The following is a 22,733-nucleotide window of genomic DNA, read 5'->3' on the forward strand; positions in this document are numbered from 1 at the left end:
TTAAAATAAAGGGGGGAAAAAAAGTGGATATTTCCTATTGAAAAAGTCACAGTAAAAACAAATAAAATATATATTAAAAATGTAAACCTGTTGTGGTTGTTTTTAGCTGGTAAAACAGCAGAACCGTTTTGAGGCTGGGGACTCCCAACCTGCATTCAAGCCCCTCTCCTTCTTTAGAGACATTCAAGGCCCATCTGGATGCCTTCCTGTGTGACCTGCCCTAGGTGACCCTGCTGTGCCAGGGGGACTGGACTTGATCTCCAGAGGTCCACTCCAGCCCCTACCATTCTGTGATCCTGGGCCCTGTCCTGTGGGGTGCAGACAAGAGCCGGGAGCCGTGGGATGCTGGAGGCCATCTGTGCTCCCCAGCCCTCCGCTTGATCACGTGTCAGGCTCTTGGAAGCAGACCCAGCTCCTTCCCTTGGTGCTGTGGCTCCTTCCAGCAGGCCAGAGCGAGCAGGGGTGTGTGTGAGGAGGCAGCTGGTGCCTGGCCTCGGAGCCTGCCGGCATAGGCAGGCCACCCTGGTGGGCAGGGGAGCGTGGGGAGGCTGGGCTGGCCGTGGGCATGAGAAGGGCCGGGAGGGCAGGAGCACAAGGGTGCTGTGCTCAGCCAGGGTTTCCTCGGTTTCACTCCAAGGGTGAGGAATGTCTGTCCATAACCACATCCAGATGTGCCTCCTTGGCAGCCTGCTGCTGAGACACAAGTGAGGGGACGTGGGCTCGGCGCTCTCGAATGGGATGTAAGTATCTGTTCTGTCTGTTTGATCAGGGTGGGCAGGGGAGGCTCAGGCAGCAAGCAGCCCAAAATGGAGACTGTCCCTGCTGCTTCCCTTCTCCTCCAGCCTGCAGCTTTTCTTTCTGCCTTGTTCTTGCAGCGTCCTTAGGTGCAGCACCCTGAGCTGCAATGGTTAACATGCAGCGGGGTCGGCTGCAGGCACTGAACGCAGCGTCCTGCTACGTCTGCTTCATGCTTTACTTCCCAAAGAACTTTCTCTGTGGTGTTTGAGGTTGATTTTACAGCAGAAAGTTTGGGGCTTGTTTAGACTGTGCCTCCAAAGAGAGGGTTTCCTCCCTGCCACAAACGTGCTCCAGTTGCCAGCCATTCCTCGGCAGCAACAGGACACGAATCTCCCCCTGCCTGTCACACTGGTGAATGCTTGGAGCAAAACCTGGGGACTTCCATGCTCTTCAGTGTCACAGAGAGAGAAAGGAACAAATAAGCAGCAAAATGGGCAGCTTCTGATCACGCTGTGTAACAGCTTTTGGGCATGTTTTGATCAACTTGAGCAATGGGTGGCATCTGGAAATGAGTGGGGTAAGTCAGCATGTACTGCCTGTCCTGTCCGTGCCTGGGTGTAACAACACATCCAGGCTCATGCACTGGAGTTCCTGGGGGTTTGGGGCACATCACCAAACTACTGATCAGATCAGCAAAGGGTCTGAGAGCTGAAGAGGCAGTCAGTACTGGGAAGGGCTGGGAAAGGAGGGTGGTTGTTTTGGTGGGGCTGTTTCTTACCCCTTCATGACCCTGCAAAGCTTCACTCTCCTCCTGGGACCAGGGGAAATGCAAGAGGGAGGAGGGCTTGTGCTTGACTGCTCCAGGAGGGGCCTGTCTCCCTGAAGCACTCAGGGTGTGAGCTGAGCTGTTGAGCTCTCCATAGGTCTGAAAATCACTCCACCTACACATAAGACTGCACCTGGATTTAGGAAAGTACCTCTGGAGGCTGCTGAGCCTGTGGAAGATAATTGCATGGTACCTTCTGCTACCTTGTTGGCAGCTGAACGCTCTCATTAGAGACCTGGTGCCACACTTAAGATGAACTGGAGCTTTGCCTGTTGGTTGGATCTTGCCATGGCATGCCTGGCAGCAGTGCAGTCCCACACAGACACTGCCCCCATGGCACATCTTACCCCACAAGGGCCAGGAACATGTCCTGCACTGCTGAAAGGCAGCAGGACTGCAAGCCCCAAACCCTGCCACATCTGCACAAGTGACTTACCAGTGGAGCAGCAGGGTGATGGGAGGAACAGTGCAGGCAGCCAGCATTTCCCAGAGGTCATGGAGATGGTTGTGCAGGCAGACAGGGCTGCAAAGACTCATCAGGGCTCCCATGCACAGCTTCCTCTTGCCTTGTGCCATGGTACTGGGTGGTTCCTTGATGGGGATCGCATTGCCCTCTACAAATCCTTCAAAAGAGGTCGGAGCCAGGTGGGGTTTGGTCTCTTCTCACATGCAACAAGTGGCAGGACAAGAGGATATGGCCTCAAGTTGTTGCAAGGGAGGTTCAGGTTGGATATTAGGAAAAAATTCTTCACAGAAAGGGTTGTCAAAGCATTGGAAGAGGCTGTCCAGGGAGGTGGTGGAGTCACCATCCCTGGAGGTATTTAAAAGGCTGACGTGGTGCTGCGGGATGTGGTTTAGTGGTAGTAGCTTAGCAGTAGTGGTGGGATTGTGAGCTCCAGGTGGGTGGTTAGACTTGATGATCTCAAAGGTCTCTTCCAACCTCAGCAGTTCTATGGGTGGTGCAAGTTCCTTTCTGAGACCCTTGTACATGAGAACAGACATCTGAACACCCCCACCTCCAGCCTTTGTCCAGCTGCTCTGCAGTTTGTGTTTCAGTTTGCACTGTTTCATTAAAGCTTCACCAGCTCTGGTGAATGCTAAAAGGAGGCAACTGCAGCTACCATTTGCAAGCAGCTAATGCGTGACTGGCATTGCAAAGGCCAGGCTGGCAGTGCCAGCAAAGGAGACTGCAATAAAACAGGACCAGCTGGGAACCTGGAAACCACATATTTGAGGACTGGGGCAAGCAGAGAGAAAAATAAGGCACTCTTGTCCTCTAACAGTGCGGATCTCATCCATTTGTTTGCACTGGCCTGAAAAGCAGCTGGGAGAGGAAAGCTGGAAACGGTTTCTGGAGCAGGGCCTGCATTTTTGTTACCTGCTTGCACAGTTTCAACCAGCAGAACTTTTGTCTCCAGGTGCTGCAATGCAATGGCAGCAGTGACACTGTGCTGGTGATGCTGCACCATGGGGGCTGGAGCACTGCTGTGACAACGACAGCATCCAGCAGGATCCAAGCAGCACTGTGGTGTGCAGCTGAGCACTGACTTTGAGCCTCTGCCCCTTTGCTGTGCATGTGTTTGGCTCTGGCTCACAATTCCAGCTGCTGGGAAAGCTCTCAGGACACTCAGCTAATGAAATCCTACAGCCTGTTCCCAGTTTGTTTATAGATGTGCAGAGTTCCAAGGGGCTGGCTGAGATGGGCTCTCCTGATAAGGCAGCTTGGAGACTGCTTTGATTGCTTCATGTTTCTAGAGCTCTGCTCAACCAATGTGTGCTGAGGGGTGTCACTTGTAATCCAGCCAGCCTTGTGCTTCTAGTCAAGATCAAGTTGTCCAGCATGGCTTTGGAACCCCATAGTTCTACAAGAGATCTCTTCACCCACACCCTGCCATGCAGAGAGGCACCAAAGCCATTTGGAGCTTCAAGGAGGTTATTGACTTTGCCTGGGGGAAAACCAAACAATAAATCAAAACCTAACTAACCAACACCAAAAAAAACAAAACCAAAAAAAAAAAACCATACAGGAATAAAGCTCATGACATGGCACCCAAAGAGAAGTGAAAGAGGCCTTCTTCCTCTGCCCCAACACACAGAGCTGGTTTTCCCCCTTTAAACACCCCAAAACCTGCTCAAACAGTGCAAGCCAAGTTGCTTTGTATGTGGGGCCAAACCAGCCTAGCACTGAAAGCTGACATTTCCCTGTGGGCCCCCCAAGGACACCCACGAGATACAAAAAGATGAAGTTTTGTCTGCACAAGACCCAAACTAAGACAGCTCAGCTGAGGGTTTAGAACCTTTGCTTTAGGGCTTCAGGGTCCTGTACAAGGGTAAGAGGACAGCAGCAGAGTGGCTTGGAGCCAACAAAACAAGTGATCTCCACACAGAGTGCTGCTCATGTCTGCCTGCTCAGCAATGCATTCAAGCTAAGCTAGTGTGGACACAGAAGTCAAACACTCTCCTGGCCCTTGGAGGATGGGACCAAGTGAGGCTGGGTTGGAAGATGCAGTCACCAGAGCTCAAGGCAATGCAGGCTCCCTGCTGTCAGCACCCTGGTCTAAGGGAGGTAAAGCTAAATTTGTGCATGGCACTTCTTACAGTCCCAGCTGCAAGGTGGGCACAGAGTGTGGTGGTCCTGCTGCCAGCTGGTTCTTGAACAGCGTCAGCAAAAGGAGGCAGAGGAACAGCAGCACAAGGTGATGGAGGACATGGGAGCTTGTGGAGTGAATCAGAGTGGAAAAAGTGCCAGAAATGAGGTGGGAGAGGAACACATGCACTCTGTGAGTCTAGCTCTCAGTTTCCAGCACTAGGTATTACAACCCAACTTTGTTCTCATGAAATGTGTTCAACCAACATGAAAGGAAAGCAAATATCCAAGACTTCGAGCTTTGCCTCAAAGCATCCCCACCACCCAATATTTTCCAAGCTCCCCTCAGGATTCCAAACAAACTCATTGAACCCACTGGAGCTGGATCCCAAACACTTTCTTTAGCTCATTTCACAGAGAAACAACTAAAACATCTCCATCAGCATCCACAGCACCACATATTGCATGACCTCACAAGGAATGCAGCCCCTCCACCACCCAGCTCAAACCTATCAGTGACAGCTCCAGCTTCAGGAATGGGGAGGGCTGGGAGGGAGCTGGAAATGCTTCACATGCAGTGGGGCAGCAAGTGGACCTCCATGCTTGGTGGGGAGAGGTGCTCCTGAGAGCCAGGCTGGGACAAGCGTGCAGCAGGGCTCCTGGCTGTGTTTTGTACCTGCTTGCTCAGAGTTCCAAGTTCCCAGCTTGCCTTGCTCCTGCAGCTGCTTTTCCTCAGGCTGGGTGGATTTAACCACTCTTCAAGGCACAAAGCAACAGGCCAGAATCTCCAAGGCTTCTTGACTGAATTCAGGGACAGGATCCAGAGGCTTTTCCCCACCTGGGCCCATGTGAGCACAAGTGCCAAGTGATGGAGAACATGACAGCTGCGGCAAAAGAAGGAAGTTTCCAGGATGAGCTCAAGGCTTCATGTCATCCAGCTGAAAAGAAAAGAATGGCAATGTAAAAATCACCATTTAGCTGCTCTTATTGCAGCTCTCCTTGGCCATATTTCAGAATCTTCTTCTAAACTCAGTGAAAGCCAAGCAGAGGACTGGGCCCTCTGCCCGAGTGTGCAGCAGCACAGCTCAGATTCCCTGCCTGGATGCTCACCAGGGTGCCGTGCCCAGCTCTGACTGCTTCCAGCTTTCAAGCATTTTCTTGCTTCTCAGGTCATGCAGGCTCTGCCCTCCTTGGTCCTTCCCACATGTTCCCTTTGCACAGGCTCCCCATGTTTCCACTTCTTCAATATGGGACCTCTCAGCCTCCTGCTCAACCCTCTAACCCTGCTGGTGCTCGCAGCCCAGCATGTGACACTCCCAACCTTCCCCAAGTCCTCCTTTAGCCCACTCCTGGGGCAAACCATCCCATTCAGCCCTGCTCCTGCAGCCATCCTCAGACAGCCAAAGAGGAGGGACAATTTCCCATTTCTCCACACTTGGAGGACATGGGAGGCAGCCCTGGCAGCCAACCCTGCAGTCCCCGAGGCACTGAGTGATGCAGCAGTGCTATAGCCCCAGCTTGGATGGAGATCACCCTCAGTGGTGCACAAAGCCCAAGCATGTCCACCTTGGGTATGGACATGCAGCAGGAACCTGCACTGAGAAACACTCTGCTGTGCTCACAACTCTTTTGTTTGGCATCAGCTATTTTCTTCTCTGTAACTTTTACTTCTCCCTTGTGCTGAGGTGGTTGGATAATCTTTTCTGGCTGTAGGACATACTGGAGTGTCTGTCAGAATCATCAATCCCTCTGAATTCAGGAACAAGGCAGGTTTTCCCACACTGACATCCATGGATAGACCTCACTCCTGCATAACAATCATAGGATGGTAGGGGTTGGAAGGGAGCTCTGGAGACCATCTAAGGCCAGCCCCCCTGCCAAAGCAATCGAGGGCATTTCCTTCCAAAGAAGGGAATTTCAGAAGAAGGAAATCTCTAGCAAAGACTGAAAAAACCCAAACCCATAAAATTTGATCAGAGGAGACTAGCAACTTCTTTTGAAAGCTAGATATCTATATGCAGCACTGAACTCTTTTATTTCAGCATAAAATTGGCTATTTCAGGTCCCTGTCTTTCAATAAATGACAAGACAGAAGAAAATCCTGGCTATCAGCCCAGGCTTGTAATAATTCAGGGTTTGTCTTGGCTTTTTCAGGGGTGCCTGTTGCCAGATCCTGAGATGCTGGCAAGATAGACCTGTAAGTCATGGAAATTATGAGGTTTGTGACACACACGTCTTATTCCAAACCCTGACTGATAAAATTAAACACAGGAATGAGCCAAGACTTCCATCCAGCTCCTTAATTACCATCTGCAGCCTGGCAGCTGAAATAAGATCAAACCTTGGCATAGAAAATTGGAAAAAAAGTAAAATAAAAATCTGCTATCAGAGTGGGGAAAGAGATGAGACTTTGTAAAGGACTCGGGTGGAGAGAACACAAACATCCCAACTCTATCAGGATCCATCCCACAGGCTCCACATCTCCCACTCACTTTGGAGACCACACAGAGCCAAGCAGCACCTCAATAAAGCCCATCCCGTAACAAGACAAGGAGCAAAAATGCCTCAGGTTTAGTTCTTAAGGGCTTTTTGAGACAGGCTCCCTGTATTTTGGTACCTCATCCAGCAAAAATTCTTGTTCATGATGAGCAGAAGAGCAAGCTGGGTAAGATGACCTTGGCTAATTCAAGACAACTGTAATACCACCAAAGGAAGCTTAAGAGCACAGAATCATAGATCAGTCCAACCATCAACCTAATGCTACCACGGCCACTAAGCCATGTCCCCAGGGGCCATGTCCACACCTTTCTTCAACATTTTCAGGGGTGGTGACTCCACCACCTCCCTGGGCAGCCTGTTCCAATGCCTGACCACCCCTGAAGCAAAGAAATTTTTCTTCATCTCCAACCTAACCCTCCCCTGGCACAATTTCAGGCCATTTCCTCTCCTTCTATTACCTGGCATGAGGGTACCTGCATCTCACTGCAACCTCCTTTCAGGGAGCTGTAGAGAGCAATGAGGTCCCCCCTCAGCCTCCTTCAATATAAACAATCCCTGTTCCTTCAGCCACTCCACACCAGACTCGTGCTCCAGACCTTCCACCAGCTTTGCTGTCCTTCTCTGGGCCTGCTCCAGAATCTCAATGCTTTTTCTGTAGTGGGGGGCCCAAAACTGAACCCAGGATTTGAAGTGCCCCATTACTGAGCTGCTGTGGGGACAGTGGTGATGAGAGAAGCTGTTTGCTACAGATGCTGGACCAGCTCCTTCCTTGAACTATGGTTACATGCTGTTTTCTGCTTCTTACCCCTCCTTCATGACTGGTTTTGTTTGTTTGCTTGCAGTTGAAGAACTGGTCGAATGAGACAGAAGATCTCCAGGAAAAGTGTAAGCCAGAAACCATATTTCATGTTTCAAAAGGCAGCTTCACCTCCCACACTTGACTAAAACATTCCTAACATCAGGTTCTGCTTTGCTTCTGCCTATTGGGATTGATTTGCCCCCCTGTTGCTTACCGGTCATGGATGGTTTTTGATCTCCTCTCACACGTAACAAGTGATAGAACAAGAGGAAACGGCCTCAGGTTGCACCAGGGGAGATTCAGGTTGGGTATTAGGGAAAATTTCTTCCCAGAAAGAGTTCTCAGGCCCTGGCACAGGCTGCCCAGGGAGGTGGTGGAGTCCCCAGCCCTAGAGGTATCTAAAAGACACATGGATGTGGTGCTGAGGGCTGTGGTTTAGTGGTGGTGACTTAGCAGCAGTGGTGGGACTGCAAGCTGCAGGTGAGTGGTTGGAAGTGATGACCTCAAAAGGTCTCTTCCAACCTCAGCAGTTCTATGATTTGGCAGAGACAAAACACCCATGGCCCCTCTAACCTTGTTAATGGAGGTTATTTAGAATGGTTTAATATTTTATAAAAAGATCACTGCCAGCAAAAAGGCCTTGAGTGCAGCTGAGAGAGTGCTTAATGTGTTCATTTCCAAGCACAAATCACAACTGGTTTGCTAGAGCTGGCTCTTTGTGCACCCAGTGAGAAGTCTGCCCTTCAGCAGCCAGCTCCCTGCCTCCCTGTTTTGACTCAAAAAAAGGGTAAAAGCAGCAAGAAACAGTTACCAAGCTAGGGGGGAAAAAAATAAACAAGAAAATAATCTAATGATTTTTAAGGGCTTCTAGTGACAGGATGAGGAGGAAGGGATTGAAGAGATTTAAACTGGAGATTAGAAAGTAATTCCTTACAGTGAGGGTGGGGAGACACCGGAACAGGTTGCCCAAGGAGGTTGTAGTTGCCCCCTCCCTGCAGGTGTTCAAGGCCAGGTTGGATGAGGCCTTGAGCAACCTGGGCTAGAGGGAATTATCCCTGCCCATGGCAGGGGGTTGGAACTAGATGAGCTTTTTTAGGTGTCCCTTCCACCACAAACCATTCTGTGATCCTCTGTTTTATGGAAGGAGGGCACTGCTCATCATTTCCACCTCAGTCTTGCCAAAACAGCAAAATCCCTGAAAAATAAAACCTGTTGGGCAGAGGAATGTGGGAGGAAGGGCTGGTTTCACCTTGTGCTTCAGGAGTGATGTTCAGGATGATGGTTTGGTGACTTAACTGAGTCACACAGCCAGAGAAGTAGGATCAGCAGTAGGTTTGCAACCCTTGGACCTTGGGCAAGTTCCTCAATGTATCCCAGTGTCGTAGGAGTACCACAAACTTTTCTGCTGGTTACTTAGATGGTGTTCCAGCCAGCCTTGCCTGCATGCTTCACCAAAGCTGCTAACTCCTCCTTGCTGACTCCCTGTATGTTTATTTACAGATGGACATTGGTGCTGGGCAGATCAGACACAGCTCTTAACAGTCCCAGGAACACCGTGGAGACCATGAGAGTTCGTCTCAAAGGGGATGCGATCTGTACCCTCTTCCTGCTGGTGGCACTTTGCTCTTTACTCTATTCCCAGCTGGAACATTTGGTCCCAGCAGGAAACAAGGAGCTGACGCAGAAGCAGCCTTCAGTAAGACCAAAAGTAGTCTCTGACTCCAGAGGGCCTTGGAGACCAATGCCAGCACAGGCAATAGTGTCCAGACCTCAAGTAACTCCTGTTGTGAGACGAAAGGAAGTGGCCAGCAACAGGGTCCAAACTACAACTCCAGCCCCAATGACTGATTCTGCCTTCAACTTCAAGCTCTATCTCCTAAACAAGGACAAGAGGAACTTCAATCTTCTCATTAACCAGCCCAAGAAATGCAGGAGAACACCAGGAGGTCCCTTTCTGCTCATTGCTATCAAATCAGTAGTTGAAGACTTTGACAGACGTGAGATTGTTCGGAAGACTTGGGGCAGGGAGGGTTTGGTGAATGGGGAGCAGATCCAGCGAGTGTTCCTCCTGGGAACACCAAAGAACAGGACAGTGCTAGAAACCTGGGAGACCCTGATCCAACAGGAGAGTCAGGCATACAGGGACATTTTACTGTGGGACTTCATGGACACTTTCTTCAACCTGACCCTGAAGGAAATCCACTTCCTGAACTGGGCTGCTGAATTCTGCCACAGTGTGAAATTCATCTTTAAAGGTGATGCTGATGTCTTTGTTAACGTTGAGAACATTGTTGACTTCCTTGAGAGACATGACCCCACCAAGGACCTCTTTGTTGGGGACATCATCTACAACGCCCGCCCCATCCGTATCCAACAGAGCAAATACTACATCCCAGAGACCATGTATGGGCTAAGCATCTACCCAGCCTATGCGGGAGGAGGAGGGTTTTTGCTGTCCAGCCACACCATGAGGAAGCTCTCCAAGGCCTGCAGAGAGGTGGAACTCTTCCCCATCGACGATGTCTTTTTGGGTATGTGCCTACAGAGGATCAACCTCAAACCCGTTTCGCATGAAGGATTCAAGACCTTCGGTATCGTTAAGCCATCTGCCGCCCCGCACCTCCAGACATTTGACCCTTGTTTCTACAAGGACCTCATGGTAGTTCACAGCCTGAAAGTTGCTGAGATCTGGCTAATGTGGAACCTGCTCCACAGCCCACGTCTTTCCTGCACTCAGAAGAAGCAAGTGAAGAAGCCTTTCCAGTGGAAAATGAAGGCTCAGGTAACACAGGCATCACCCCTTGGATAACACACAGGCAGACCACAGGAGAAACAGGCAACAAACCAGCTGAGAAAGGGAACCTGGTGCCACTGCAACCAAAGGAACCCACTTCAGAACTACTTCAGCACATGTCATTTACAATCTTAAGAAAAGATGGCCAATTATTGCAGGATTTTGCCCAGACCACACATTTACACATGTGCCGTGTAAGTCTTTCTCCATTAAGGACTCCAAATAACTCTTCATAGTATCTTTAATTTATTATTATTTATTAGAAATGTAGTAGTGCTTAGTGGACCAATGCGTAAAAAAAGATAGTCCTCAGATTTTTAAGCGTTGAGAGATGTAGAAGAAGATCACAGAATTATTGAGGCTGGGATAGACCTTTGAGATCATCAAGTCCAGCCTATGACCTAACACCACCACATCGACTAGACCATGTCACTAAGACACAGGGCAAGAGATCAGAGTCACAATGGTTAGAAAGACCTTTAAGATCATCAAGTTCAACCATTATCTAACTCTCATGGCATCAAGGAGCACAGGAATTGTTGTCAGCTTCTCACCTTGACTTGGACTCATTGAGAAATGACCAAGCTGCACAGAAACTGGAGGAAAGGGAATCAAGTCAAATCACCACTGCTGAGTTGGCTTTCTGTAGGCCTTGCATAAGAGGAGAACAGAACAACTAACAGCTGTTGACATGGGGTCCTATACCTTGAAGGTAGGATGGAAAACAAGAAAATAATCCAGAAGCTGAGGCTGGCATGGCTGGTTGAGCAAAGGGCAGGTAAAGGAGACAAGTGGAAAGAGACAGAATTCCAAAGGGCCTTTAAAGAAAGAACAACTTTGAGGCGATCCCTCTGAGCCTGGATGTTTCATTATTTGTAGCCACACCTCAGTTTAAGCATCTGCTCCCCTGACACACTCAGGTTTTGGCACTTCTACCAAGAGCTCAGACACTCAAGACTATCCGTTTGCACTAAGTGTCAGTCAGCAAAATCACCCAACAGCATCTGATCTCTCTTACCATCTGATCCAGATCTTGAGAAGATTGGAGAAATCCTTTGGGCCTTTGCTTGTGAGGGTAAAACCACACAGAGCTGCTGCTTGTATCGCATTTGGGAGCTTCTTCAAACCCAGGGAAAGCTTGTCAACTGGCTGGGCTGCTTTCTGCAGTCCTCAGTGCTCTTGCCTGCCATACAGCAAAGTGTGAAGAGCAGCCAAGACTCTTCATAATGCTGTGGGTGACATGTGAAGGGAAAAAGTATTCTTCAGACAAGAATGCTTCAGATAAAAGCCTTTCTAAATTTACTGCAAGAAAGCAAAACCACAAAGCAATCTTTCTGCTGGACTTCCCAAAGTTTCAGTCTGTCTGCAGCTTCAGAAGTATTTTAAGTACAAGGGACACTGGATTGCTCAGTTTTGCAAAGAACTGTCAATGCTTTGAAGCAACAGATTACCTTAAGAGAACATCATCTTTTTGGACATCAAAAAGGAAGCAAAATGCCTTGACATCAGGGTTTAAAAAAAAGCTATGAAATCCATGGGGCAAGGAGCCTGGATTCACCTCTGACACCATGGCTGTTAATTCTTTCAGAGTGTTTCCCCCTGTCAACAAAACTCCTATCCACCAGAGAACCCCTAATGCCATCCCTCCTCAGGAGGGCACACACACACACACAGCTTCAAAGGAAACTAAAATCAGTTATAAGTGTCCAGGAAGCTGCTTTCCTTTGAACAGAACCTGCAGCCTGGCTACATTTCTTGTTGGGGTATAACCTTCCTCCCACTCAGCAGCAATCCAGGCTCACTACTCATTAACTAAGCTCAACATGGAGTAAAGCAAGCTGACAGCACCTGTGGGCAGACTGCTGCCAGCAGGCTTGCACATTATCATTGTGAGAGCTTAAGCCTCACAACAATGCACACTCAAGGAAAGGTCAGCTAGAAAGGATCAAAAAATCCCTGTTGACCTTCACTGCCCAGAACAGCTCCTAACTTCCAGAATTGATGTCCATCATAATCAATGCTATGAGGAAATCTCCCCCTTCATTAACATTTTTCATCAAGTCTCATGTTAAAAGAGAAATAAATTCAATCTGATGTTACTTGCCCAACAGAGAAGGTCACTCATTTCTAGTGTGGATTATACTCACAGCAGTGAGATTTCCCACAGCTTTGGGACCAGAGGAGGGTTTTGGGCTTCCCTGCATCCCCAGTCTGTTGGCTGTAGCCACAGACACATTCCCAGATCCTAAATGGAGACTGGTGTCTAGTTTTTTTTTAGCAACTCCTCTGTGCCATGTCTGAATTAACCAGAAATTCCCATTTCTTGCATAAGAGCAACATTTTCACACACAGATTGCCTGTTTAACTGGAATGAGTCTCTGGACTATTTAGGTGCTGGATTTTGATGCTTCCTTGCCCAGGATGTTTTGGCCTGACCCAGCTCTTGTGCTGGGCTCAATCACTGAATTGTTTTGATTGGAAAAGACTTCTAAGATCACCAGGTCCAACCATCAACCCACCATGGCCATGTGCACAGGTTTCTTGAACACCTCCAGGCATGGGGACTCCACCACCTCCCTGGGCAGCCTGTGCCAATCCCTGACCACCCTTGCAGCAAAAAAATTTTTCCTCATCTCCAACCTAAGCCTCCCCTGGCACAATTTCAGGCCATTCCCTCTCACTCAATCACCAGTTGGACTTTGTGATCTTGAAAGCCTTCTTCAACCTGAACAATTCCATGATCTGATAGATTTTCAGGATGCAATCCTGAAATCCAAAAGCTCATGTGAGCTCTACAAGGTTCTGCCAGAGCCTTGCTGGTGGGAGAAAGCCAGTCACACCACTGTCTGCTGTCACCTGTGATGGTCCTGTGGTTATAAGTGTGTACAGAAACAAATCACCTGTGATCAGTTTCCCACCTGGGGAAAGTATTTATGCCAGAACTAAAAGACAGCACATGGATATGCAGCCAGTTGTCAGAGTGAGTCTGTCAAGCACTAAGCCTATCACCACTATTTTTCATGAAGACAGCATGAAGAAAAAAACCACTATTATTTTAGATAACTTGGTAAATATTTCCTTAAGCTGGGCTTGAATTAATGGTAAAGACAGAAAAATAAACCCTGGCTTACCTTATGATTTTTTACAGGGCAGATAGTCAGGTCCAGTGCAGTCCTTGTTGAGATCTGCTTTTTAAGCTTGGAAATATAGATTGACTCCTCCTCTAGAATGTCTTCAGTTCTACCCACAATAGAGTATTAACAAGTGCATTTTGTCCAAGATCAGAGCCGTTGTTCAACAGCCACCTCTCACAATCTCAGTGTGGTGAGGACTGGAAAGAACCTCTGGAGATCATCCAGTCCAACCCCCCCCCGCTAAAGCAGAGCGCCCACAGCAGCATGTCCAGGATCACAATGGCCAGCTGGGTTTGGAATCTCTCCAGAGAAGGAGACTCCACAACCTTGCTGGGCAGCCTGCTCCAGGCCTACAGCACCCTCACACCAAAGAAGTTTCTCCTCTTGTTCAGATGGAACCTTCTGAGCTCCAGCCTGTGCCCCCTGTCCTTTGTCCTCACCAGCACATATCCAGATAGCTGGCAGAAACAGCACTGGAGAACAATGTTTATACTCTGTTGCCTTAATCTATGGAATGCCTGATTTCTTTTCTTCAATGAATACTAAACCTACTATCTGTTAGTGCAAGACACAGTTGCTTTTGTCTTTGCTCTCCAGCCTCTGCTGTGTGGCCTTTTGGACCTGGTTTTAAAAGCTGCAGCCAAGCTCATGGTAGCCCAACCTGCTCATGGGGAAATGCTGGAGGGCAGTGCTGCAGCCCTGCAGTTCATTAAGTTCTACTGACTGCTAAAGCAGGCAAGAAGTCTTTGATTTCACCAAAAGGTAGGTTTCCTAAAAGAGATAGGGGTCTTTACAGAAGACCTTAAAACCCCTTGGTGGGTATGAGCTGGTAGAAGGACCCTTGAAATGACCTTTCTGATGCATCTCAGCAAAGCCAACCCATCCATTTCTGAATGATGTTCTGAGCAGCTTTAATTAGCTGCCTGATTCAATGCACCACTTGAGGTTTTGCTACAAAGCCTTGCTTGGCAGGTTTGGGTTTTTTTCCATAACTAAACCCATCATCAGAAAAGGAAACATAGAAACATCCCAAGAGGGTTCCACCAGTAGCAAGGAAACCAGTCAGACTTCCTTGAGACAGACAATCAGCTAAAGCTAATACAGTGCAGTAGGTTTTACTGAACCCCAGAGATCCCCACACAGTCAGATTTTGGTCCTGCTGTACAGAATTAGCCAGATTTGGTCACTAAAAAGAGCAGAGCTAGCTTGGACCTCACGTTCAACACCTCCAAATCCATCCATCCATCTGAACACATCAACTGGTAGCACATGCCAAGATCTGTTGTCTGGTCAGGCCATGCAGACCTAGACACCCTAAATGAGAAAGCCAAAGCTGGCTCTGAAGCAACTGAGCAACATTTCCCAGATGGTGCTACAAACTCTGCTAACATTTATCAAAACCAGCAAAACACTAAACCCAGCTTCTCATCATTTTCTAGGCAGTAAAAATTCCATCCTGAGAGATAAGAGAGGAAACAAGCCCCGAGAATTGAGTGCATCCAAGTCCCTCAAGAGCAGGCAACAGCTCCCCCACCACTCCTGACCAGCCCAATGCTCTCCCCAGTTCATTCAAACCCAACCCAGGGATCTTCTCATTCTCAGCCCACCCAACGACAAGCCCAGTGCTAAACTCAGGAAAAAACTATAAACAAGCATGGATCCATGGTGACTGCCTTGTGACTGCTCATCAAGGGGCTGATAAGCATGGGTGGGAATAAAGGTATGGTATTAAGACACTCACTGCAGCCATAAAAATCAGAGAATCGTAGAATTGTGTCAGTTGGAAAAGCCCTCCAAGATCATTCAGTTCAACCATCAGCCCAACCCCACCATGGTCATCAAACCATGTCCCCACATGCCTTGTCAACATGTTTCTTGAATACCTCCAAGGGATGGTGACTCCACCACCTCCCTGGGCAGCCTGTGCCAATCCCTGACCACTCTTGCAGCAAAGAAATATGTCCTCATCTCCAACCTAAACCTCCCCTGGCACAATTTCACACCATTTCCTCTCATCTTATACCCTGATACAAAAGGGAATAGACTGACCCCCACCTCACTGCAACCTCCTTTCAGGGAGCTGTAGAGAACCATGAGGTCTCCCCTCTGCCTCCTTTTGTCTAAACTAAACACCCCCAGTTCCCTCAGACACAGAAGGGAGAAACAAAGTTTGCAGCCTCCATACTTGTTGATACCCTCAAAGAATCATAGAAAGCACTGGTTTGGAAGGGATCCCTAAAGGTCACCTAGTCCATCTCCCCTGCAGTCAGCAGGGACATCCCCAACTAGATCAGGTTGCTCAAGAGCCCCATTGAGCCTGAACTTGAATGTCTCCAGCAATGGGGCCTGCACCAACCTTCAGGGCAACTGGTTCCAGTGGAGCTCTCCAGTGAGGAACAGACAAACTTGGGACTTCAGTTTTCCAACAGAAAGCAGAGATGAAAAGGGAGCAGAGTGAACCAGGCTGGTGTGGCTCCTGAGTTGCTTTGCTTGCTTGTTGTATAATCCTGCAGGGGGTTGGTTGTGCCTAGCATTTAAAAATAAAAATCTCTCTGAAGGATGCTAATCCTGGAGTGCAACTCATGTACCACATAGTGTAGGTGTGAAACATGAAAGCACTTACAAACAGCTTCCAAAACTGCAATCTGCAGTGCTCTAAAGTGACCAATTTCATGAGGAGAAAATGGAGAATTAGATATGGAAGAGAAAAAGGTTTGGATAAATCATTAGAGCCTAGTCCAGACCAGCACTTAAGAGTTACCAGGGTATCTTACAGCCCAGCAGGGACCCACTCTGCAAAGTCCAGCCTGCCTTTCCCACTGTTTCAAACAGTATTCCCAGACTGTGAGAAGGAATGGTTTTACCTGCTGGAAAAAACACACATCCCCACAAACCAACCAAGGGTTTGGCAAAGAAAAAAACCCAGCCATCTGAACAGTGACTGGTTACAGCTAAAATGCACACAGGGAGAGAAGATGACATTTGGGTTCCACCTAAACCCTCTATGCAAAACACCCACCCACCCTCCTCCAAGCCCTAATCCCTTTGTTGAAAAACAATTTTCACTCATTGAACTTGTTCCACCCTACCACTGATCAAAGCCCCAAACTTCAGTAAGACCTGATCCTGTTTCAGTGCTTTTCAGGAAGCTCCATTTTTATTTTCCCCTTCTCTGGCTTCAACCATACCTTCACCCTGAAGGAGCCAGAGCCAACCTTATATGAAATGAGCCAACCAGAACTATGCACATGCAGTGGCTACATGTGCAGTGTCAGGGACAGCCAGAGAGGAGAGAGCTGGGTTGGTGCAACCAAGATAAAAGAAGTTATCATCTAAAAAGGTCTTTCTGGGCCCAAAGTTGACATGGAACAGTTATCTGCAGAGCTAGCATGAAAAAACTGGGTTTGCATCATACCACCAAGAGTTATTCTGAACTCAAAGAGCTCCAAGACACAACCTGCCCAGGTGAAATTTGCCATATGAGAAACTTTGGTCCTTGTGGGCACACTGAAGCAAGCAAAGGGGACTAGAATCTCTCTCTTATGAAGAAAGGCTGAGGGACTTGGGGCTTTTTCAGCCTGGAGAAGACATCAATGCTGATCAATACCTCAAGGGTGACTGTCAGGAGGATGGAGCCAGGCTTTTTCAGTGGTGCCCAGTGACAAGACAAAGGATAATGGCCACAAAGTGGAACAAAGGAAGCTCCATCTAAACATGAGGAGGAACTTTATGTTGAGGTTGCCATAGCCCTGGAGCAGGCTGCCCAGAGAGGTGGTAGAGTCTCCATCTCTGGAGTCGTTCAAGGCCCACCTAGACACTGTCCTGTGCAACCTGCTCTAAGTGTCTGCTCTGACAGGGGGGTTAGACTTGATGATCTCCAGGGGTCCCTTCCAACCCCTTTCATCCTGTGAAATAGCTACAGCTTGGCCTCACCATTGCTTTCAAAGGAAGAACCACATACAGACTGACTCTCATATACATTTGGAACCATCAAACAACACCCAACAGAAGCTCAGCAACTACCAGGCTCTAACAAAAAAAAAAAAAAGGAAAGTCAACATGCAGTGGGCACCAACACCCTCAGCTTCCCTTTGGAGAATGCCAGCTGGAGTCAAACCTCCAGCCAGCCCCTGCCAAGGATGAATCACCATCCTGCTGTAATGCTGAGCTGTGGGAAAGACTTTGGGTTTGGACAGGTTTGATGGGAGTTTTGGAATATGAATGATCATGAGTGCATGAATCAGTTCTCAGACACCACCTGATTATTATGTCAGCAGAAAAAAAAAAAAATTGGTTAGAATTAGAAGCACAACTCTTCCTGGCAGCAATAAATTGAGTTCGCTTTACAGGAACTGCATTTGGGAGAAGAGAGGGTTCTAGTATTACACAGCAATGCTGATCGATGTAGCACTGCCCATTAACACCCAGAGGAGCCCAGGGACTGCTTGCAGGCCTAAAGAACATGAGAAGAAATACCAGCTCCACTTCCAGAAAGGGCAAAGCAAATGAAATCCTGCAGAGAATACTCCAATATTCAAGGTAAGGACAGAATCACAGAACGCATTGGGCTGGAAGAGACCCTCCAAGGTCTTGTCCAAGCCCCCTACAGTCAGCAGGGACATCAACTACAGCAGGCTGCCCAGGGCCACATCAAATCTAATCTTTAATGTCTCCAGGGATGGGGGCCTCAACCACATGCCTGTAGAACCTGTTCCAGTATTTCACTACCCTCACTGTGAGGAACTTCCTCCTGATGTCCAACCTAGATCTGCCCTGCTCCAGTTTCAAACCATTGCCCCTTGTCCTATCACCACAGGCCCTTCTCAATACTCCCTCTCCAGCCTTCCTGTAGGTCCCCTTCAGATACTGAAATGCAGCCATAGCAGACAGACTCTGGATTTCTCTACAAAGGAAGAGGACATCAAAATGGGATCACATGCACAGTGTGTTTATTAAAAATGCAAAGGTACTTCACCTTGTATCAAACAGGTTTATCACAAGAAACCCAAATGAGGGACCACTATACTGCCCCCATGCAGGGTCTGCATCAGGCCACACACAGCTCTTCACAAGCACAGCTGCTGATCTGTCACAGCCCCAATCTCTCTCCTGTGAGAGGAGAAGGTGAGGGGCCCTGCCCAGCTGGCCTGACAGAGCTCAAGCTGGCACACCACTGCACCCCTAGCACCCCTCTGCAAGGTATCTTGTGGTTCAGCTCAACAGCCTTGTTCCTACCACACTGCCAGCTTCACCTTCTCCCCCAGAGTCCCTTTATTCCCTGTTCTTTCCAATCTCCATTGTGATTCAAGACTGCCTCCAGTACCCCCACCCAGCCCTAAACTTTTCCACACAGTACATCATCAAGGCTCCACACCAGCTCCCCTAGCACATCAGCACAGGAACAGCCTGGCTTGATCCAGATAGCAAACAAACCAAATCATCTCAGAGAAGCAAGCTAGGAACAGCTGCAATCAAAGGCAGGGTTAGGAAACCCAGAAGAGCTGCTCCACATGATCTCCTCATGCCCTTCTTCAGCTCTGCCTCCCAGAAGTCAAAGGCTTTGCACTCAGCCCAGCAGCAGCAGCCAAGATGTAAAATTGCCTTTTTTTTGTCAGAGGAACTTCGGGATGAAAGGACTGACCTAGAGAAACATCTGGGCTGCCCATTTCATCATCTACACTCTTTTAGTCACCTTGACTCACCAGAGCACTCCAAGTGAGGAGGGGAGTCACTGCAGTTGTCAGATACCTGTGGTTAGCTGCTGGCATCCTGTCCTAAGTCTGACCACAGCAGTCCTGACCTCACACTTCCCAGGAATTTCAACTGAACACGCTTGAGAGCAGGAGAGTGGTGGCATCTGCAGAGCCATGACTCACATAATCCTGTCAAGAATTTATCTCCTCCTGCAGCTACTCTGGAGCCTGCGTTAGAAAAGGATTAATTAGAATTAATTGAAATTAGCAGGATCACTGTCATAGTTTAGCAAAAAGCATAAACATACACATCACCTCCACTCAGAGGTGAGAACATTCTCCAAGACCACACTGAGCTCAGCACAAGGCTTTTGTATTCCCAAACTGAAGGATGGTAGAGAAGGGAGAGCTGAGTGCTCTTCCCTGCATTACATAGCCACAGAAGAAATGCAGGTGGAAAGAGGAATTCAGGTCCTTAGGTCCTGCATTCACCTTTCAGCTGACTTCTAAAGCTCTTCTGTAGAAGATCCTGAGGGCACAAGAAAGCAGCATGAGGTTTGCTCTTTTACTGCAGGCTTTTCTTCCATTCTGTTGGGTGATTAAACTCTTTGAAGCTTGATTGATTTTAATGACACCCAAAGGCTGACATGAGCATAATCATCACATTTTGTAATGCAAGACAGAGGCCACTGGTTAGTTACCATACTTTAGATACTTTCCTTTTCCTCTTTGGGGCAAAACTTTCTGTGCTTTCATACATCTACTAGGAGACAGGCTGCCAAGTTGTGTTAGTTTTTATACAGGTCCTTCAGAGAACACACTCTAGTGGCTGGAAAAGAGGAACATCAGTCAGGTACTTTAAATATAACATCTGAAAGAGTCAAATAAAAAGGACTAATTTATAAGGGGAAAAAAATAAGAAAAAACCAAAACCATCCACGATTTTATTACAAAAACACCCAGCAACTGTATTTAACACAAAAACAGTAACTGAGAGTCTCATTTTATTTTTCTTTCAGTGTACATGCTCATTATTATTCCATTTAATTTACAGAAGGGCTATGTAAAATGAAAGTAAAATTAAGAGAGGAAACAAACAAAGGAAAAAAAAAAAAGGAAGGTTGAGGCCTAGAATTTTCTTAGCAAGCAATGATCACAGGAGACAGCACAGATTGAACAGGGGTTCAACAGGAGTGACACCTAGGGATAAAGGGAAACTTTTTTTCCTTATCCATTAGATTCTCCATGGGGCTTTTTTGTTTGTTTGTTTGTTGTAGCAAAACAGTTGAGAGTATCACAGTATACAGGAAGACTAAATGGCAAAGAACATCTCACACACACACACGCACCACATTTATCCCTGCTACTGGTCCAGGATCCAAAACTTGAGTTAACAGGCCATTTCCTCTCTCTCATTCATTGATAAACTATACAGGATTACACTGTACATGGAGTTAAAATTACAAAAAATGTCCTATTTACAAAATCTGTACACACATAGTAAAACTCACAAAATCCTCGTCTATGTATCACAAGTTGCTACACCAAAATATTAAAAATGGGATAAAATTATACATTTCTCTTGTCCTTTTTTTGTTTTCTTTAGTTTTCTTTAAAAAGGGTTCAATATTTCAAAGACAGACCACCTCTATTTCTCCCCAAATAAGACCAGTAAGAGAACTAGAAACGTAAAGTATCCTCCTGGGATAAAAACGTCGCGAGCAGCATCTCCCAACTAGAAAGAAGCCTAAAACCTGTCTGCTGGGGTGGGGTGTGCAGGTAGCATCTATGTACAGAAATGGTGACACTACAAGAAGGATGTCTTTGGCTAAACCTTTGGCATAAATTAAAAATCATACATCAAAAACTGCAGAGAAATAAAAAAATAGAAGGTTTTCTGGGTGATGGCAGAGCGTGGGAATTTCTTGGTGAGATGCCACGACATGCAGCCTCTCCTGCCCTGGGAGCATGAGATGCCATGCCATGCAGCCTCTCCTGCCCTGGGAGCATGAGATGCCATGCCATGCAGCCTCTCCTGCCCTGGGAGCATGAGATGCCATGCCATGCAGCCTCTCCTGCCCTGGGAGCATGAGATGCCATGCCATGCAGCCTCTCCTGCCCTGGGAGCATGAGATGCCATGCCATGCAGCCTCTCCTGCCCTGGGAGCATGAGATGCCATGCCATGCAGCCTCTCTTGCTCTGGGAACATGAGATGCCATGCCATGCAGCCTCTCCTGCTCTGGGAGCATGAGATGCCATGCAGCTTCTTCTCTAAGCAAACAGAGGTTTCCAAGAGAAAACCTCTAAGATTTAAGGAAATCAAAAGAATTTGGAGCAGAGGCAAAGCTATTTCTTTGCTGAATTTTTCTCCAGTATCAAAAACTCTGTCAAACCTTTTGACTAAAGTAGAATTCAATCCCAGAAACAGCCACTTCCAGAATTATTTTGTGAAACTGCTTATGAAAAACAACCAAAAACCTAGTAAACCAGCCATGGCAGAAAACAAGTAGAACAAAACAAAACAAAATCATCTTTTTTTCAGCATATCAAGTACATATTAGTGCAGGAAGGTGGATAAATTTGATCCACTGTATAAATAAGCTTTTCTGCTCAGCCTCCATTAAATAACCATCACACCCCACTCACACTCAGTACACAGATGCTCCTCAGTGAAGATAAAAACGTTTTGTTTTCTTCTCTCATCAAGTAATTAAAGTGTATGTAGTGCAAATGTTACAACCAAGTATTTATGCAACATGCTACTTTGCTTGGTTTTAAGAAAAAAAAAAAAAAAAAAAGAAAAAACAACAAAAAACCAAAACCAAACCGAAGTTACACAAAGAAAACAAAAAATAAAACCCAAGATGTGGTGCCTGAAAAATCACGGACATATATACATCCTTGTCACACTTGGTACAATGTCCTAAGCCACAGAAATACCCAGGTGTTTATATCTAGAATATATACACACACACAGTTTTGCTTTAGAATGTGACCACCACATCGATACAGTAACACAAACAGACTCAATACCTGCTTCCAGATGCTCCAAGGCTCAGAAAGTTTGTGCTTCTAACTCTTGCAGTCATTACGTGCCCTCCCCACCCTCAAAACCTCTTCCATGTTTTCCCTCCCCACCACTTCTGCCAGTTGAGAAGGGAGGGACAGTCTCTTCAGGTCTGTGCTGCATAGGATGAGGGCAACAGAGAGGAATAAACGACGGCACAGGCACCTAAGCTGCTTTCCTCCATCAACAGTTCCATGCCCCATGATGAAGGGTTGAGAGAATTTCCCCTCCACACCGCTCCTGGCTGGAAAGGCTTATTGAAACCAAACAAAAAACAAAACAAAACCCCCCCACAAACTAACAAAAAAAAAAAAATCCCCCCCTCCAAAATAACAAACCCTCCCCAAATAATAAAATAAATCATAACGTGCTTTCCATATTCTAAGTGGCAGCAAATCAAGGCACGCTGTACTAATTCTGTAGCATTGAGATTTTTAGCTGACTCTGCAGGGGATGCTCACTGGGGCAGGTCTGATGTTCTCAGCTGGCTGCTGGGCCGTGTTGGGCCGTACAGAGTAACAGAAGCTATGTGATTGTTCTGCATCACCTGCAAGAGAACAGCAGGGAAAAAGAGAAATCAAAGACACGTGGAGAC

The 22,733-nt window shown here is 47.4% G+C and overlaps 2 protein-coding genes across 3 annotated transcripts in view; one reads left to right on the forward strand and one right to left on the reverse strand.

Moving 5' to 3' along the window:
* The first annotated feature begins 645 nt into the window (after positions 1–645).
* B3GNT9 (UDP-GlcNAc:betaGal beta-1,3-N-acetylglucosaminyltransferase 9) lies at positions 646–10,258 on the forward strand. Its single transcript, XM_054389657.1, is given in 2 exon segments — positions 646–740; positions 8,950–10,258. Coding segments are annotated over 2 exon segments (1,404 nt in total).
* Positions 10,259–22,574: 12,316 nt separating this feature from the next.
* Positions 22,575–22,733, reverse strand: part of PHAF1 (phagosome assembly factor 1) — a 38,644-nt gene continuing 38,485 nt past the window's right edge. For both annotated transcript variants that reach the window (XM_054389753.1, XM_054389752.1), the window contains one exon: positions 22,575–22,685. In XM_054389753.1, the coding sequence (XP_054245728.1) occupies positions 22,596–22,685 (90 nt within the window). In that variant the 3' untranslated portion in view covers positions 22,575–22,595. The remainder of the gene's footprint in view (positions 22,686–22,733) is intronic.

Source organism: Indicator indicator, chromosome 19, assembly GCF_027791375.1.
Source record: "Indicator indicator isolate 239-I01 chromosome 19, UM_Iind_1.1, whole genome shotgun sequence".
NCBI classification, from domain to species: Eukaryota; Metazoa; Chordata; class Aves; order Piciformes; family Indicatoridae; genus Indicator; species Indicator indicator.